This window comes from Lutjanus erythropterus, chromosome 7 (genome assembly GCF_056507025.1).
Source record: "Lutjanus erythropterus isolate fLutEry1 chromosome 7, fLutEry1.hap2, whole genome shotgun sequence".
In the NCBI taxonomy this organism is placed as follows: Eukaryota; Metazoa; Chordata; class Actinopteri; order Lutjaniformes; family Lutjanidae; genus Lutjanus; species Lutjanus erythropterus.
In genome coordinates, this window is record NC_139323.1 from 40,069,748 (window position 1) to 40,089,054 (window position 19,307).

Sequence of the window (19,307 nt, forward strand, 5' to 3'; positions counted from 1 at the left end):
AATGTGTGAGATGAGATGAGTTATTGCATCTTTTAGAGGTTATTTTGTAACAAACAACAACAAGTCAAAGAATGAACAGCAGAGTTTCCTGACTGGGAGAGAGGTGAGGTGAAGTTCAATATTCAAAGCAGAGCTGATTGGAGATGATCTGCAGCTCCCAGTCAACACCTGCACACCTGAACCCACTTCTGTAATCAAACACACACACACACACACACACACACACACACACACACACACACACACACACACACACACACACAGAGACAGAGGCTCCGGGCTGTGAAGCAGAAGGTGTGAAAGTTTTGCATCTTATTCTTTATCCAACATGACACTAAACTAGATATAATTAGATATTATTTTCTGACGTTCTATACGCAAAACAGTTCAACTGAGATAATTAATCAATATTGTAAATAATCAGTGCAGCCTTGGTGGTGGAGTCCACTGCTGTCTACTAAGATGTCTTTTTTGATACCACCACTAGGAGTCGCCAAAGTCAAACAGTCTTTGAATGATTCTACTTAAGAAACTTAATTTAAATGAAAAGTTTAAATTTGGTCTCATCATGCAGGCGGCGTCGCTCACTGTGGTCCTCTGTTGTTTTTTGTTCTGATTGTTCTTTTTTTGTTAGTTTCTTCCTCTACATTACATTTCTGTGACATCCTTCTCTCTGATTTTCTTCCTGACTCAGCAGCCAGTGGGCGGAGTCAGAGAGGGCATCAGGAAAGTATCTGCACATGGAGGATTTGGGCTTCAGCCTGTTTTGGTGAAACTCTTTCTCTACTCCTCAGGCTATAAGCAACCGATCTAACTCACCATTTAACAAAATCATTGTGGTTCACTGATCACCAGCAGAATATTTTATCATGTTTAAGTGTTAGAGAGCGTTAAATTATTCACTGTCATTAACGTCAGCACAGTATGTTTTAGTGTTAAACTGATGTCAGGGACAGCTGTGTTGTCCTGATGTTATATATAACCTATATACCGATACTCACTGACCTCAAAGAAATGTTTAGCAGTTAAGTTTTAGCAGTCATCTCAAAAATGGTTTCAGAATTTTAATCTTTCAAGCTTTCAACAAAGCCGAAAATCAGTACATCTATCATACACAGACACACAAAAAAGCCTCTTGGACCCATTGCCTAAACCAGTGGTGTCCAACCCTGGTCCTCAGGGACCCCTGTCCTACATGTTTTAGATGTTTCCCTGCTCCAACACACCTGATTCAAATGATCAGCTCATCATCAAGCCTCTGCAGAAGCCTGACAACAGCCTGATCATTTGAATCAGGTGTGTTGGAGCAGGGAAACATCTAAAACATGTAGGACAGGGGTCCCTGAGGACCAGGGTTGGGCACCACTGGCCTAAACCCAACAGGAAGTCGGCCATTTTGAATTTACTAATCAATTTTTTCAATTTCCACATCATAATGACTTAAAAATTGCTGTGTGCCATCTAGACTGCTTTGTGATCAAAAGTTATTAATATATTTAGCTATTGTTGAAGGGCGTGGCCGTGACGAGGCGTTGAATTTTGATACCTCACCTCAAAACTTGAAATTGTTATAACTTTGGTGTTAATGGTCTCAATGGGGTCGTGGCTGCAGCGTGTCCCGTCAGACGTGAGGGCGCGAGGGCACGTCCAGTGCAGATTTAATTCTGAGTTATCTTGTAGTATTTCATGCGTGCATTTTTCATTTTTATTGCTTGAAATATCTTTATGGCTGCATAATTTATCTTTTATCTTTTGTTTGTTTCTTATTCATTTTTTATTAATTGCATTAAAAGCACTATGAATTGCATTTGATTTGTCTGAAAGATGTTCTAAAAAAAATCTGATTGATTGATTGATAATTGGACAAAAAAAAACCTACAAAAGTTACATGTAAGAGGGACAGAAGAAAGAATAAATCTAAAATCCACACTCGTACACAAACACACATACTGTATATGTATATAAATATTTGATCCACTGACCCTCTGTCCTCTGTCATGAGGGATGTCTCAGCCTCATTCAGAAACAGGAACACATTCTTGCTTCATGTTTTCCACGAGGGCTCTGATCCAGAAATAGATGACCATCAGTGATGATGTCATCCTCTGTCTGGAACCAATAAGTACCAAACAACACGGATGAAGGAATGACCCAGTCTCAGTTCTTAGAATCAACAATGCACCATGTTTAATCAATTTAATATTTCCTTTTAAAAAGATGTACATGGGGGACAAATGGATTCATCTTCTATAGTATTGAACAACATACAGTACATGTCATGTTATAATTAGCATGTGAAAAACAAAACAACAATTACCGGTACTGTCCCTCTTATTAACTCAGATAAAACAGGCTCACGACTCAGTGTGAACCTTTATTATAGGCACAGGTAGATACAGAGAAAAAAAAGACAGGAAAAAACAGGAAAATCTCTTCTTTGAATTATCTTCTGAAACCGTATGTGCAACTGGAAATGTTACAACTAATATTCAGTCCTGAAAAACTACCGTGATGAGTTCACTGTACACTGATGAAATTCAACTGTTAAATTAAATATGCTTAATGTCTTAATGTAATGGATTAGAAGACCTTTTCACCCGACGCACAATGTGACAACTCAAAATTTTGTGTCCCCGAAAGGTATTTGTTAAAATTTACAGGGATTTTTTTGAAGTGGGGTTATATAAGGCACTTATCCACAGTATCAGTGCTATATTTAGAATATTTTCATCACTTTAACTTGCTGACAGCGTTTTCTGACAGGAAATTGCTGTTCTATAAACCAAATATTGCTCTGTCAAAACCAACCAAACTCCACTGGCAAAAACAGCAATTAAACTTCACAGAACTCAGGAGTTGCAGGTCTGTTGCTCCCTTGATCTGTTCGTTCATTTGTGTTATTGTGCGACTTGTGTGAATCCAAACAACCTAACAACTAAAACACCAAAGTCACACAATAACACAACAAACTGAACGGATCGTGGCAGCAGGAGACCAGCAACTCCCGGGTTTTGAAAGGTAAAACTACTGTTTTTGCCAGCGGAGTCTGGTGGCGTTGGACATAGTGATATTTGACTTACATAACAACAGTTTCCTATTAGAAATGACTGTCTGAAGGCAGAGTAATGTTTGAGCTGATAGTAACATTTTTAGGTGGATCTTGTGTTGGTAGCTGAGCGTGTCCACAGCAGCTCATTGCTTACCTTCCTTTACTGGGACTCCTGCTGCTTCTCCAAACTGGGTTTGTGATCCCCACCGTAATGGATAAGTACCTCAAACAACCCCAAAACAGGTTATTTTTTTTAATCCCCAAACTGTTTAGAGAGCCTGTCAATGCCAATATGTTGTATAGACCCTTTTACAGCCGACGTCATTGAAAAGCTAAATGCGCATTTTAGCAACAGAAGTAGCGGTCATCTAGACAAGTTATCAAGCTGCAAATGTTGAATTAAACATTTTACCTGCAACAAAATCTCCAAAGTGTCTGCTTGTTGCATATACAATATGTCAGAATCAATATTTTACTGGTCGACTTAATTTGTACAGAATTCCGACAGGATCACGATTGTTTCAGAGCAATCGGTGGCGTCTATGGCTGCGAGCTATGAAATATGTTGACTGGACTGAGGATGCATCAAAACTGCTTGTTGCAGCAACTATTCACAAGCTGTTGTGGTCCGCCACACTTCCATCGCCAAACTGCACGCACAGCTCTCTCATTGTTTACATGCTGTAAAAGGATCTATAGATCCCTTCAGAAAGTGTTACAGTTTTTGACATTATCTTAACATTTTCCCAGTGAGCTGCGTTTTGGGATTTTAGCGGCACTGTTGGCCACTTTAACCAAGCCAGGGAGAGTAAATTAAAAGCTTAAATTATGATAAAAATGAACTCAAAGAGGGCCCCTGGTGAGTGAGGGGCCCTCAGCAGCTGCAGTCTTATCAGCTCTGCAGATCGATATTATTACAAAAAGGCTCAAACTGATTTCTAAATAATTAAAAGCACAACTGTTAAAATGATAACTCAGAAACAATGACAGCAACAGTGAAGTAATAGCACCAATCCAAACCAAAGCACCACAAGGAAAAAATAACATTGCAGCTAATCCCCATAAAGACAGACTGTAGCTTCCTCTCTTTACAATGACATGTGACATGTAGCGTTACACAGAGCTGCTTTCAGCCGTGATCTGTGTGTGTGTGTGAGTGTGTGTGTGTGTGTGTGAGTCCAACCACAGCAGAGTTCAGAGCACAGTGGATGTCACACTCAGTGATGACGAGTCTCTGAGGCAGCATTTCTAGGACTGTTGTCTCTGCAGGATGGAGAAACAGCTGAAACGTCTTTCTCACAAAGTGAGTCAGTAAAAATCCTCAATGAAATCAGTAATATAACTAATTTTAGTTCAGGCGACACGCTCCATTTTGGGTAACATGATCACATCACTACCTTTAAAGGGAAAAAGCTGACATGGGTTCACACAGGAAGCATCTGGCCAGAACATCTGTGCATTCATAAATCAGTCAACTGCTGTGCTGTCCTGCTGATACTTTTCAGGTTTTTGTTTCTGAGAATTCGGCTAAACATTCAGTACATTAAAGCAGTTATAATGAATATTTCTACTTAAAAAAAAAAATCATAAATAATCAACTGACAATGTGAAAAAGTGATGAACCCACAGGGATTCACCACCTGAATCTGAATCTTTATACTTATTTTCAGCTCACTGTGCAGCTGTCTGGGTGGAACTGTAATGTTCTACTTCTCACCACTCAGACTGTTGTTTTTGTCTGCAGCAGGCAGCAGCTGTTTTCACCCACTGCACACGACCTGCTCAGGACTAACCAGCAGGCAGACTAAGTTAAAGACTATCATGTGAACATAACGAGCCAGGTAATTTTCCCTCAAGAGTAGGCGGATACCAAAAACAGAGGTGAAAGAGAGTGAATATTGGACTTAGATTCACCAGCTGGACATAAACACGACCCCAAATGAATGATAATCAGTGTCTGGGGGGGTAACATGTCGCACATGTCGAGTACTAGTTACTTTTGTTATAACAAGCAACGTAAAATATTAGTGTTGCAATTGAAGTTCTTTAGATATGCAGTCGGTTACAGTTCTGAGGGTGACTTAGAGACAGAGGACAGACTCTGACCAGCTTATGGTCTCAGCAGACAGTGAAATCACAAAATATCTCAAGTCTGGTCTTGAGATGGATGTAGTCAAATTCTTCATGATCAAAACTTTCTGAGTTAATCTGTAAGGGATAATGTGAAGTGAGATGGTCATTATTGTGAAATAAATCCAGACAGGATGAAGCAGGTCATCCTGAAGGGGTTTATTTCATAATAATAACACGCTCACTGTACGTTATCCTGCTTGTTACAAAGACATCAACAATTTGACACAAAATATTCATTTTAAAATGATTTTAGAGAACTGTGTCCATAGCAACGGTCTGTTTTTCATAACAACAGTCTGCTGTACAGATATAACGCTAGCATGCTGTAACTGACCAATCAGAATCAAGTATTTAGCAAAGCCATGTAATCACGCAGTATAACCACCACGTGAAAGGAATCACAAAGCGGTTTTCATTTTGGTAACGCAAAAGTACTCTAGTTACTTTTACTCAGTAGGTAACGCTGTTAGTTATTTTTTAAAGGCAGTAATCTTGCAATGTAATTAGTTACTTTTAAAAGTAACATTACCCAGCACTGGTGATACTGTAATGTTGCTCTGTAAGTGCTGGACATTCAAATAATGATTTGATAAAAAGTTTGCCATATCAACTTAAAGGGAAATTCTGCACTTTTCGTGTGGATGTCAAGTCATTGTTGATGGTAAATGTAGTCAAATGGAGGAAAATATTCCTCAGTGTCCTCAGTAAAGGACACCAATGACATCACTCTGACATCACTGGATGCAGGAAGAACAACAGATTTTGCAGCAGGAGAACTCAGTTGCCTTTTTTTGTTTTTTTTAGCTCAAATTTATAAAAGTCTGTGGCAGAAATCTTTTCACAGCAGCCTGACTGATGGTTTCAAACAGCCACGAATGCTTCAGATCTGCACCGCAAAGAAATCAGATATTTTATGGGTGTGTAAATCCATCCTCAGATTAGCACTCCTACAATAAAAAAGCTGTTTGAAAGCAGTGCGGTCAGAGGTCTTCACTCCTCCTCACTGGGCCTGTTCCTGCTGGCAGAGCTGACTCAGCTGCGTCTCACTGTGCTCCGAATTTCCACTCACAGTAAAAGTTACAAGCGCTGTTTGAATGAGTGGTAACGTGAAACCAAAAAACAGAAATTAACAGCAAGGCCCCGCGCCGAGGGATTTTCAGATAGTGACGCTGAGCCGAGCTGTTAAAGTTCCTTTTTGAAGACTTTATGTACAAGCTGCCACAGACTGCAGCCACGGCACAAAATTACATCCTATAATCTGGAAACGTCCCGGTGAGTCAGCACTAGCTCTGCTCACATCACTGCGGCACTGCGTCTATGTGTCCTGTGCAGCATGAGGCATGGTTTTACTGTAGAGGTGATGACATTTAAAGGGATATTTCAGATTATTTGATGTGGGTTTGTCTGAGGTACTTATTGATAGCCAGTGTATGTATCCTGCTGTGGACAGGATCAGCAGCTAAGTGTATTTTAGCAACTTAAAAAAAGAAGGTCCACATAAAACAAATTAAATCAGTTTAAGTGTACAGTATATTTAGAATATCTTCACCACTTTACCCTGCCATTAGACAGCTTCTTCTGATGGGAATATCGCTCTCTCCAAACACACCAAACTCCATTGGAAAATCCGTCATTTTTCCCCGCAGAACACCGGAGTTGCTGGTCTAAAACTGCATTGATTTGTTTTTTGTTTGTGTTACTGGAGTTTTAACATGATAGCTTGGATTTACCAAAGTCACACAATAACACAAACAAACTAACAGATCACAGCAGCGGTGGATCATCAACTCCCATGTTCTGCGAGTAAAAATGACTGATTTTGCCACTGGAGTTTGGTTGGTTTGTAGAAAGCTTTTGGCTCTATATAACGGTGGATTCCTGTTGGAAAATAATAATAAGGTAAAGTGGTGAAAATATTCTAAATAAAGCATACACTTAAACTGACAGATTTTTTTTGGTGGGCCTTTTCATGTGTCTAAAAGACATGTTGTGTCTGACCCCGTCCACAGCTGTACATTGCTTAGCTTCCACGCTGGTGCCTCTCTCTGCTCCTCCTAACTGTTGCCGTGTCGACTGCCGTCTGCTGTAGGTAAAACACTGACTATTGATAAGAATCCCATCCAACCCTACGTCAAATAATCCAACTTATGGCAAGACCATGGCGGGTTCACTGCAGTGAGACATTTATAGCTTCCACAGAGACATCAAGTCGGATCACATCGAAACAAACATAAAATACACATAAAAGTCCTCTGACTGCTGACACTTTGTGCAAATCAAACTCTGCTCATACTTAAGCGGAATAACAGCAAGGACTTGATGAATACGTTGATACAGAACAAAGCGATGGCATGAAACAATGTGGTCAAGTAACAACTATTAGATAACATAGAAATCTTTCATTTTATAGCATAACATATTCCTTTTCGTGGGCAAAGATATCTGGAAAATCATTTTCTTTACAAAGTGGATTTTTTTTAAAATTCATAACTAAACAAATATCACCTGTTAACATACAGGTTAAAAAGAGTACTGCGACCAGCCCTGCGGCCAAAGTGAAATATAGTAGCACCAAAATATTACAACAGAGGGATAGTTTAGAAAGACCGAGAGAAAGTGTTCATCCTCTCTGTCTCTCCAGGTTTCAGCAGCCCTCCCTCCAGTGGAATGTATAACTCAGCTCGGCCCGCAGAGGAGTCCGGTTTGGGCTGGATTCTGGCTGGAAAAAGGTCCCCCTCGACATTCGGAGGACCGGGTTGTCAGTCCGACAGCGTCCCAGTTAGATCTCTCACTCCTCTGACGGAGGCAGTGTGAGGGCTGCTGTTACAAGGCTCAGTGGGAGGGTTTTCAGGCTTACTGTGAGTGTGTACGTACAGGACCCAAAGATGGATGCTGTGAGGTTCATGGTGTCCAGGTCAGGTCAGTGTCCCTGGCAGGTCTTGCAGCACATTTGCCTGAAATATGGCCGGCTGCAGAACTTGAACCTGAGCACCAGGGGGCAGTAGGCCACAGTGTTCACATCTTTACACTCTGCAGAGAAGACACGAAACATGGAACAGCTTAATACAATAGTTCCCAAACTTTTTTTGGCATGCCACCCATTAAAGAGCTGAAAAAAGTTGACATGCAGCGACACCAACATGTTTATCGATCACTGACAATAATTGGGAAAGCAACAAAAGATGAATTTGATCAAAGTAAAGGTCAGCATGATAACATCAGCAAACTCTTGTTTGTTTATTTTGCCTTGATGAATAATTTTCACTCAACATTGTTTTCACATATTTCTCCCCTGTGACCTCCCAGGGGGCCCCGCCCCATACTTTGGGAACCGCTGGCTGAATGAATGCATTACAATGACAAGTTTCTACCGCATATCTTTTAAAAACAGTGCTGGAAATCACACAAAATACCAAGAATATTATGTTTATCCACATTTATTATTCAAAGACTTATAAAGCTTCAATAGAACGACATAAATCCACTGACCTGTGGATTAAAGAATTAACTAACTTCTTGGTGTTTGAGATATATACCACATTTTGCATGTTAAATTAATATTCTGTGTCCCTGTATGCATAGACTATGAATGGATATATGTAGATGCATATGTTTATGTTTACATATTTTGCCTAAATTGGTTAGTTTGTTTGTGTTATTCGATGAAGTCACACAATAATACAAACAAACTAACTGATTAAGGTGGCAGTAGACCTGTAACTCACATCTTCTGCAACATAAAATGACTGTATTTTTCGCAAAAGAGTCTGGTGGCTTTACAGAGAGAAACATATGGCTTACACATACACTTAATTTTTCTAGATGGGCCTGTGTTTAGGGGGCTAAAATACATTTTTCTGCTGACCCTGTCCACAGCAGTACATTGTATTCCTCTCTACTTCTCCAGACTGGGAGCCTGCTGACCGGAATCTAGTGGAGGTAAAACACTGACTGTCAATAAGTACCTCAAACAACAGTATTTCAAAAAATCTATCCCTTTAATCTGAGCTCAACAACTTTCTTTTTTGTTCAAGTACAAGCTCTGATGTGGGAAATCGTTCTACAGTATGTTGTTCTTTCTGAAACAACTGAAAAGGTGCAATGAGTGACCTCTGACCTTCGGGGTTGTCTGTACTGATGGGCAGACTGAGGTCACATTTGCTCTTGCACTGCTGCATTGCTGCTGGCCGCTGATGTTCCAGACACTCATTGGACGGCTGGCCGGTGTGGGTCAGACACTGCACCGAACGCATCTCCTGACCCAGACCACACTTGGCAGAACACTGACAAACAGAAACACACAGGAGATTCAAAGGACTGAACTGTGGACGGTATTTAAATACAAACTGGACAGATTAGTCAATTTATCATTAGAAAGAAAGTTGGTCGCCAACTAGTTTGATAATCAATTCATCGTTTCAGTCATTTTCAAGCAGAAATGTCAAAACTTTTGCTGGTTCCAGCTTCTGAAATGTGAGGATTTGCTACTTTAGTAAATTTGGGTTTTGGACTGTTGGTCGAACAAAAGAAGCAACTTGAACTTTGGGTTCTGGGAAACTGTGATGTGACATTTTATAGACTAAACAACTAATCAATAATAAAAATAATAATAAGTTGCGGCCCTAACTACACCCATAAATCAAAAGGTTGTCCTACCTCTCCCCAGGGACCCGTCACCCACTGAGGGGGAGGGCAGCGCTGCAGGTTACAGCGCACCCTGGAGGTGGGTCGGCCATGTTTGGGGCACTTGGACTCTGGCAGCGTGTCACCACTCTCCCCGCTCTTACACAAGACCACACGGTGCCTGTAGCCAGGACCACAGCTGGGCGTGCACTGCGGAGAGAGCGGGAGATGAAGAAAAGAGGGAGAGAAAAGGGAAAACGTTACGCGGGAGGAGGGCAGGGAGATGGAGGCGATGGGAGGGTGCAGCAGGGGGTCACTGCGGTCACAAGCATGCAAAAATAAAATCCTCTTAATCCTCTCAGCAGAGGGCAGCAGCTGTATGAGAAACACAGTCAGTAGCCTGCTTAGTTCCTGTAAATCAGCTGGACATGATTCCTCTTCAGCATGTGCCATCGCGATGTTACACAAGACGTCAGAGAAAAGTTGAACACTGCAGCACTTCTGACACCATTTAATTTGGTTTCAAGTCATCCTGAACTGTGAGAACAGACTTTAGCTCCAGGAACACAGCAGGATATGAGAAGATGGACTCCATGCCTGCTGAAAAAGTCAACCAGATGTGTCTTGAAAGTCTAGTTTACATCCTTTAACTCCTGCAGACTGCTTAAACTAAAGGTCAGAATTGAAAATAGGTGAGAGAATTCCCACATGACAAGTGTAACAATATGTATTCATGACTGCAACAGCATGTTCAGCGTGATGTATCTGTCTGCTCCGTGTCTCTGTTGTGCATTTCATGGTTTAGGTGCTCTTACTTTCTCCTGGCAGATGTTTGGGTTTCTTAGGTTCAAATGGAAAATAAACTATTGCTTCATCTGAAAGGAATTCTGCAGAAAACTCAAGTATTGGTTGAAATTCAGCCATGAGTTGACTAAAAAACATTGCAGACCACATGCATGATGGGAGACGTCTGCCTACCTCTGACCAGTCCAGGGCCAGCCACTCGGGGGGGCAGCTGTGGTTGCTGCAGGGCTCAGTGAGAGGAGGGCGTGTGGGGGTACACGCCGAGTCGTCCAGGACCTTCTGCTCTGTCCCAGAGATCCTCCTTTTACATAACACCTCCCGTGTCCGCAGGCCGCCGTTACAGCTGCGACTGCACTCCGACCACTCTCCTGTCCACCAGCTGGAGGCAGAGAAGAATTTGTTTTTAATTTCCTCATTTGCATTGAATAATACACTACCAAAGGAGATTATACTTCACAGCAGTGATGCACGGATCCCTCTGAGTCAGCCCGGGTCTGCATGTATGCAATCCACCCAAACAATCCTGACGTTGGCGTGTCGATGAGACTTAACTAATCGATGAAATTATGCCACTGTGCTGCATGTGTGAAAGCACACAGCGTTTTGTTTTATGGTGAAACTTTTCTTCCTGTTTATCCCACTCACCCCTCAGCCATTAATCCAGATGTTAATTATTATGACCCTGCCCTGGATTAACTGCAGTGTCTGCAGGTTTCACTGTGATCTGCACATTAATACTGTACAAACAGCAGTCACAGGTAGGAATACCAATGACTACCACCCATACACAAAGAAGTCACTTAAAGGACCAGTGTGTAGGATTTAGTGGCAAACAGCGATGAGCTTACAGATTGCAAACATCTTGCTTCACCCTCCCCTCCCTGTGTAGGAGAAACTACAGTGGCTGCGAAAGTTGCAAAAGGCAATATGTAGAGCCAGTGGTTGGTTTGTCCGTTCTACTGTAGAAACATGGTGGTGCAACATGGCGGCCTCTGCGGAACATGAGAATATACTTATGAATATTATATTTCACTTCTACCACAGTCTGCCAATCTTACACATGGACCTTTAACACAGTACACGTTTAGACAGCATTACAAATAAAATACACACACAAGAGCATATTATGTTCACAAAAAATAAGGATATTAAAGACTATAATTTGTGATGAATAGATGTGAATGTGTCTACTGCAAGTACAGAAAATGTGGCATCAAATGCCTCCAAACTGACCTGAAATAATTTTGAAAATATTCTTTTTATCGTTACTGTCAAAGTGTGAAGGTAGAATGAAAATTGAATAATTGCCATACTGATGTACCTAAATGATATGCATTCAAACATAATTTTGTTATTAGTATAGAGATAATACAGAACACTGAAAGGCAAACACATGCATTAATAAACAGGAAAAGAGCACAGAATCGTGAAGACGTGCATTTTTATCCACATGAATAAAATCTCATCACCTTGGGGAGCACGGCTCAGTATTGCAGGATCGTCTCTTCTCTTTGGGTTTGGTCTTCTTGTCACAGAAGTGGTTGTAGACGACCGTATGATCCGTCTGCTTCTTACACACCACCTGCTGGATCTGCACACCTGACCACAGGAGACACAACATGAAACACACGTACAAACGGGCCACAAAAACATCAGCATCAACTCTCATTACAGCATTAACTGTCAGTTGTTTTGAACCCTGTGACCCTTTAACGCTGCTGAGATTAATTACACGGGTAAGTTTAATTCTCACTTATCAATTCATGCACACAACATAAGAAACACTACATCAGTTGGCTGATATTTCCTTGAGGACTTTGAAATTGCCTGGATGGTGAGGTGGTAAAACATTATTTTTAACAAGAAGACAACAGTTCATGTGCTGACTTTGGGCTTTTAGAGCTGCAGAGAGACACTAACAAAGATCTGACCAAGTCCTGAGCTGATACATTACTGCTGCATCTTTACACTTACAAAAACATCAACTCAGATTTTTTTTTTTTTAAAAAGCCACTGCCTTGCAAAATGTTCGCCCTCCACATTCACAGCTTAACATTTGTTTGTCAGAGGGTGAAACGAGCTCTTATCAGGTAAAGCAACATGGATGATTAACTCACAAACACCGGAGAGGAAAAGGCAGATTTGCTATGTGTGTATATCTACAAAACCTCAGAGCCTGTGAACGCCTCTGGCCTCAGCGTGGCCTCCTGGGTCAGTGTTGGTCTACAGCACAGATTTTGCAATTTAATCTTTAACTTTTATGTGTCATGTGCCCCATGTGAGTGGGTGCAGTCAAGTTAAAAGGACATCAGTCTATTTACACAATCACATCATGAAGAATAATCACACATTTTTGGCACAAAACACAAGATAAATCATTAAATGTTGGGAAAGGGGTTAAGAATGTAGCGGTTCTCTTCAAGGTTACAGTCTTAAAGAAATGAAAGGTCCAGTGTGTGAGATGTAGGGGGATTTAATGGCAGAATATGGAATGTAATATTCATAAGTATGTTTTCATTATATAATGTGTATAATCAGCTGAAAATAATAAGTGTTGTGAGCCATTTATATCCACAGAGCGCAGGTTCTCTTCATAGAGATACTATAATGAATGAGAGTTGCTCGCGTGATGCATAAACTGAAAAAGTGTTCTAGCTTCTGGGTTTACTTCCTGGTTCATCTGAATATGCACAGTGGCGTTTTCCCCCTCGCCTCCACCTGCAATTTCTTGGCCCATATACCTTACACTGTGATGATGTCACAGCTTTTTACATGGCTTTTTTTGGCTCTAGGAAAGTTTTACAAATATAAAAATTCATCATAGAAAGAGTCGGACCTTGTTTGCAGTTTGAGGTGTCCTGACAACAATTTTACAAACCTGGTGGTCTATGGGATGAAAACGCTTTTGGGCCATTGGGAAATTTTTCGCTGCAATACCGTGAGCGGCCACTGGGAAAACCTGGCGGTCAGGCTGAGCAGCAGCACCATGTCCAGTTCTATAATAAGTCTATGATCCGCCATGTTGCACCGCCATTATTCTACAGTAACAAAACAGTAACAAACAGAGCCAGATGCCACTAAATCCTACACTCTGGTCCTTTAATGTAAGTCACTGCTACAATCTCCTAAGTGACAGCTGGTGTGTGTGTGTGTGTGTGTGTGTGTGTGTGTGTGTGTGTGTGTGTGTGTGTGTGTGTGTGTGTGTGTCTACCTCCGGCACAGAGAGCTGAGCAGCGTGACCAGGAGGTGTAGTGCCAGGCGAAGCCAATCAGAGGATCCCTGTTCAGTGGGGGGTTGAAACGATAGTGGATCCCCGGGTTCTCCTCCCTCACCAGCACCTGAACATACACACAACCAAACATTTAACATTTCACACCACACAGCGATAAAACCTCTTGGGCTTCTCCTCTTTCCATTATTACCATGACGATCAGGGTCATGTTTGTCGGCCCCAAAGCTTCAAGAGTTTCTGGTCCGTCGGTGGGCCGCCTGTAGTGGAAGGTGGTACCGGCAACATCGAACCTGCGCGGCGTGTCGATGGTCAGCTTCCCATTGATGAAGTAATGGTCCCCTTTACTCTTCAGCACTGAGGCACAGAGGAGAGGGAGCAAGATGTTGAGAGGAAACAGTAAAAGAGAAATAAATGAACTACAGTTACATGTTGCATCTTGTTAGCTAGCAAGCTAATCACCAATACATCCAAGTGTCGTTACTATATTACTGTTAAACTGAAACTAAAAATACTGGTTAGGCAGAAAATTTCCCAAAACACTGGGAGTATTCCAGGAGAGGTTAAGAGATTCAAACAGGCACAGATTTTTGCTATAAAACTTTGACAGACAATTACACAACACCTTCTCACCAAGGTAGTTAAGGGAGATGTTGAGTTCTTGTATGTGGATGAACACGGATCCTTTGGGAATCCTGACCACCTCTTCATAACCTGAGACACACACAAAGTCAGAAAATGAAAGCAAGGTGAAGGAGGTTTATTCACTGGGGGTCAGGGGGTGCGATGCATGAGTAGTGTTTAGCTCTGTGGGACGTCGATGGACTAAGCAGAGGCCTCGGATTCCAGCTGCATTCCTGGGCAGCCGGCCTCAGCTGTCCTGCTCGGCTCTTTGCTAGAGAGCGAAAACTATGCCAAGACCCGGCCTCTACTCTCTTCTTCTTCTTCTTATCCTTCTCCTCCTCCTTCTCTCTATTGACTCCATCTGTTTGGGTCTGTTGTCCTCTTTCTTTTTTACGCTCATCTCACCTCCACCCTGCCTCGCCAAGCCAGCCACTGCAGCCCTGTAAATAACTCCAGCCTCACTAGAGGAAGAAGGAATAAAAAAAAATTGAAGGAATGAAACAATTCCTTCCAGCGCTTTGACCACAAGAGGAAAGGAGAGGCTTGGCTCGTGACCTCTCCGTGGAGCTCTGAGAGGTGGGACTGACCCGGCTCTGGGTTTCTAGATGGAGGCGTGGAAGATTAGAGGGACTGAGTTCGAGGTTGTTGGCCTCAGAGACAGACACAGGGAGAGCAAAAGCGCGAGAAAAGTGCGTTCTTCTGTTAACAATCAGGGTAAACAGACAGCAAAGAGCTGTAAACCCCCGGCCCATGACACTTCAGTAACCCCTCACCGCCTACCAGAGCCACGGCCTGGACAGATGGAAAGAGACTTAAGGGGACATTATTACTTTTAAGCTGAGAGCACAGAGCGAGAATTAAGTAACACGGCATCTTCACTTTTCTGGGATGTGAGGAACTCCATTAGTCATTCATGTTCTGTTTTTTTAAAACACTTTTACAGTAGAAGTTCGATTGTTTGGCTTAAACCCAGACCATATTTAGATCACTTGAGCAGAGAGGAGAAGCACTGGCTAAAGGCTCTGGGAGTTCAGAGAAATCAAAAGCTTCTTGTAGACATGACTATGTGATTCTGACAGTCATAAATCTTTCTGTGCCCAGAATAATCCTCCCATCCTGGACCTGGAGTTTGCGTTCAGTTCTAGACCAAGTTGTGACAAAGTTGCGAGTTGAGTTTAGACTTTTAGGATTTTTGACAGTTTAAGTATTAGTTTAAACTTAAATGAACTCAGTTTAGTAAAGTTTTCATTGGCTAAAAATGTTTGGGAAATTTACATTATATGGCCAAAAGTATGTTGACACTACAGTCTATGTTCCTTGAGTCCAGATTTCAACCTCAAACTTTGGGACGACTTGGAACACAGAGAGCCAGCTCTTTATCGCCCAGCATCAGTGCCCAATCTCACTAATGCTCTTGTGGCTGAATGGAAGCAATTCCATCCAGCCAGGCATCAAAACCTGCCAAAGCTTTCCCAGAAGCTGCTACAGCAGCATATTAAAGGGATAGTCTGGATTTTGAAGTGTGTTATTTGAGGTGACAATCATTGGTTGAGGTGCAAATCAATAGCCAGTGAGTTACCTACAGTAGATGGCAGTTGTCACACCCTTGGTTTGGAGAAGCAAAGAGGAGTGTCAGTGACAAAAGCTAAAACTTCTTACACACATGCACTGCAACTCTGCGGTTATCTAGAAACTGCCCGGAGGAGCTGTGAACACAAATGTCAGCAGTTTTTGACCCAGACCCTGCCAGCTCCCTTACCCAAAGTCAGGATGAGGCACATGTGTGAACGGAGCAGCTCAGTGTCCAGAGTGAGTCAGTCTGTCTGTTGATGACACTGCGCAGCATGCAGCCGCTCGCCCGTGAAACCACTGACACTTTCATTTTCAAACAGACTGTCTGCTGATCAATATCAGCCGTCTATATTCTACTTCTTAACGCCTTTCTTCATCATCTGTGATGTGAAAACATCAGATTACAGTCAGAAATCACATCATGAAGTGTCTGTCCTCCCGAGCAGTGATTATTTTTTGTCATTCCTTCGTCACCCCGGGTGATGCTGAGTCGGTACACTGCAGTCAACAGAGCAGCCTCCTCCGCTTCCATCACAGTTTGTTCATTTTGAGACTGTGTATTCATATCAGTGCATAAACAGTCATCATTACGGATGAGGCTTCCTCCTCCTGCTGCACGCTCTGCAGGTGCAACCCCTCACCTGAACCATGTGGTTTATTTGGAACATCTGTGAACACATCTGGCACAGACAATGTCTTAATGCGTGCTGCATGTGTGAAAGGAAAAACTCTGACAATATCCGGACCTGATTCTCAGGACACAGTTCACAGTGAAAGAGCAATGTTCTGCTGTGGACAGGGTCAGCAGCTAAACATACTTTAGACGCCTAAAAAAATCTATATCAGTTTAACTGTACGCTATATTTAAAGTATTTTCACCGCATTACTTTGCATTTTTTTGACAGGAAAACTGCTGTTATATAAGCCATATTTTACTCTCTCCACACCAAACAGACGGCAAATCACTCACCTTAACGCACAGAAAATTAGAAAACAGCTGTCATGATCTGTTAGTTTCTTTGTGTTATAATGTGAATTCTGTGAATTTGAACTAACCTTTTAAAATACTGAAGTAACACAACAACACAAATACACTAACAGGTCGCGGCAGCGGTACACCAGCAACCCTGTGAGATAAAATTACTTTTTTGCTCATGGAGCCTGGTTGGATTGGACTAAATGATATTTGGCTCATATTGGAAAAGGTTGTCTGATGGCAAGACAAACCGGTGAAAATGATCTACATATAACATACACTTGGACTTTTTTTTAGGTAACTAAAGTACATTTTATGCGATATGTTTTATGCTGCTGACCCAGTCCACTGCTGTGGACAGTAGTCAGTGTATTACCATTTACCATAAGCACCTAAAGCCCCACTTCAAATAATCTGAACTATCCCTTTAAAACCCATGGTTTTGGAAGGAGGTGTGAATCATCACATGAGTGAGCACAGACTTTTTGACCATACGGTGCTAAAGATAATAACAAAACCAAACAGATGCATGTTAAAAAACTTTTTACACATGAAGATCAGTTTATTTGCCTGAGACCGTGAAGGGAGGTTTGAGTAACGATGATGGCGTCTCAGCTTTGGCTTTAAGATGACACATTTTGACACAAAACCGGTTTTACAAACTGTGGATGTGGAGTAAGAAAGACATGGACCTTTACCGGGCACTGTCTCGTTGTATGATGGACATTGTAGGAGTCAGCATCCATAGTTTGATCCATATTGGTGAATAAAAGTCAGGAAAACCCAGCCTCTGCTAAATCACTGACAGTTCTTTTAAGGTGTCTCACAATTCCTCCATCTTTATGAAAGCACGATACTAAATCACTGGAGCGCCCGTTTAATAATAGCACTGACCATGGATACCACCCTCGGATCACAAAACACACGGCTTAACGACCTACACTTCAACCTCGGTCTTACTAACAGATTTTTTTTTTTAGGCCAACGATAATGCCAGATATTTTGAGGGTAGTTGAGACCTCAGCGGGAGTTGACAGGCCGGCCTGGTCACTGTGGTCCACAGCACGGCTGCCTGTTCAGGGTGCGTCCCCTCTGAGGAATCCTGGAAGGGGGTGAGTGGTGTTGACAGTTGGGTGAGAAACTCTGAAGTTGGTGTTGCGGGGAGAAATGCGACCCAGAATAGATGCAAAAGCGGCCGGACCTCAAGCCACACTGGTTGGACCTCAACTAAATCCGTCTGCCACGTGTCTCTGGGTGGCTGGTGGATAAATATACTGTATGTATGTATATACAGTGTATGGTATGAGTGTCATTTGTAGGAGTTATTCGAGGAGTTTTTCTAGAGTTGGCTCAGGAACCTTTGATTTTGTGTATCTGTGATACTCAGCTGACTTGAATCAGAGTACTTTTTAATTTATACAAATACTGAGTGAGGTTGTAGCAGAATTTTTATCTAAAGATGTGTTGAACGACATCCCCAAAGAATCTCCTATTATCTTATTTATGTTTGATCTTACAGCTACATTTGATATGTTGGATTCATCCCATCTCTCTCCTTGACTGGTGGCTTGAGTTCCTCATCCTCACGTACTTTCGTCGTACCGCAGGGGTCGATTCTGGGCCCTATTCTTCTTCCTTTCTATACACCTCCCCTTGGTCACCTAATTAGTAGACATAATGTTGTTTAATTCTATGCTGATGATATACAACTACACCTTCCTCTGGATCATACACAAAGCCTATATAATACAACAATAACAAGGAATGACAAGGCCTTAAATAAAGCTTCAAAAGGCCCCATCTATTTGGATCGATATGTGGCTTCAAGCTGTCAGAATTGTCTATTTATATGTACTCATACACGTGGAATAGAAATTCTACGGCGCAAATTTTAGCCCACATTTTTTGGCAGTACTGTAGCACGTTAGCTGGCTTTGCCCGGTCATATTGTGCCGCTGCTCCTGGTTAGTTACAGTGAAAAAGGACAAAGAAGTCAGTTTTGTCTGTGCAAACTCTTCAAACACATCGTTTACAGCACCATCACCCAAATGTGTCATACAAGATTTAAGGCCAAAGTTCTTGAGCTCTGCTACAACGTGCCCTTGTGTGGATATTAGTCAGTCTGTTGTGCTGCACGGAGCACAAGTTGTTCAGGAATTATTCACAGGTCAGATTCTTACAGTGGAGCATTAGGGCCCGTGTCCACATAGCGTTTTTATTCTGGCAGAAAGGTGCTGGCAGGGCGCTGCAGAGCATCTGTGCCGTTAAAAAAACCCCCGCTGCACATGGAATTTGTC

The 19,307-nt window shown here is 42.1% G+C and overlaps 1 protein-coding gene across 1 annotated transcript in view; it reads right to left on the reverse strand.

Moving 5' to 3' along the window:
• Positions 1–7,255: 7,255 nt before the first annotated feature.
• The window catches only part of adamts10 (ADAM metallopeptidase with thrombospondin type 1 motif, 10), a 70,211-nt gene continuing 58,159 nt past the window's right edge, over positions 7,256–19,307 (reverse strand). Inside the window, exons 19-26 of the mRNA XM_084723758.1 lie at positions 14,472–14,552; positions 14,032–14,195; positions 13,821–13,947; positions 12,079–12,208; positions 10,784–10,988; positions 9,839–10,015; positions 9,300–9,465; positions 7,256–8,212 (exon numbers count right to left, since the gene is read on the reverse strand). Of these exons, the coding sequence (XP_084579884.1) occupies positions 8,103–8,212; positions 9,300–9,465; positions 9,839–10,015; positions 10,784–10,988; positions 12,079–12,208; positions 13,821–13,947; positions 14,032–14,195; positions 14,472–14,552 (1,160 nt within the window). The 3' untranslated portion in view covers positions 7,256–8,102. The remainder of the gene's footprint in view (positions 8,213–9,299; positions 9,466–9,838; positions 10,016–10,783; positions 10,989–12,078; positions 12,209–13,820; positions 13,948–14,031; positions 14,196–14,471; positions 14,553–19,307) is intronic.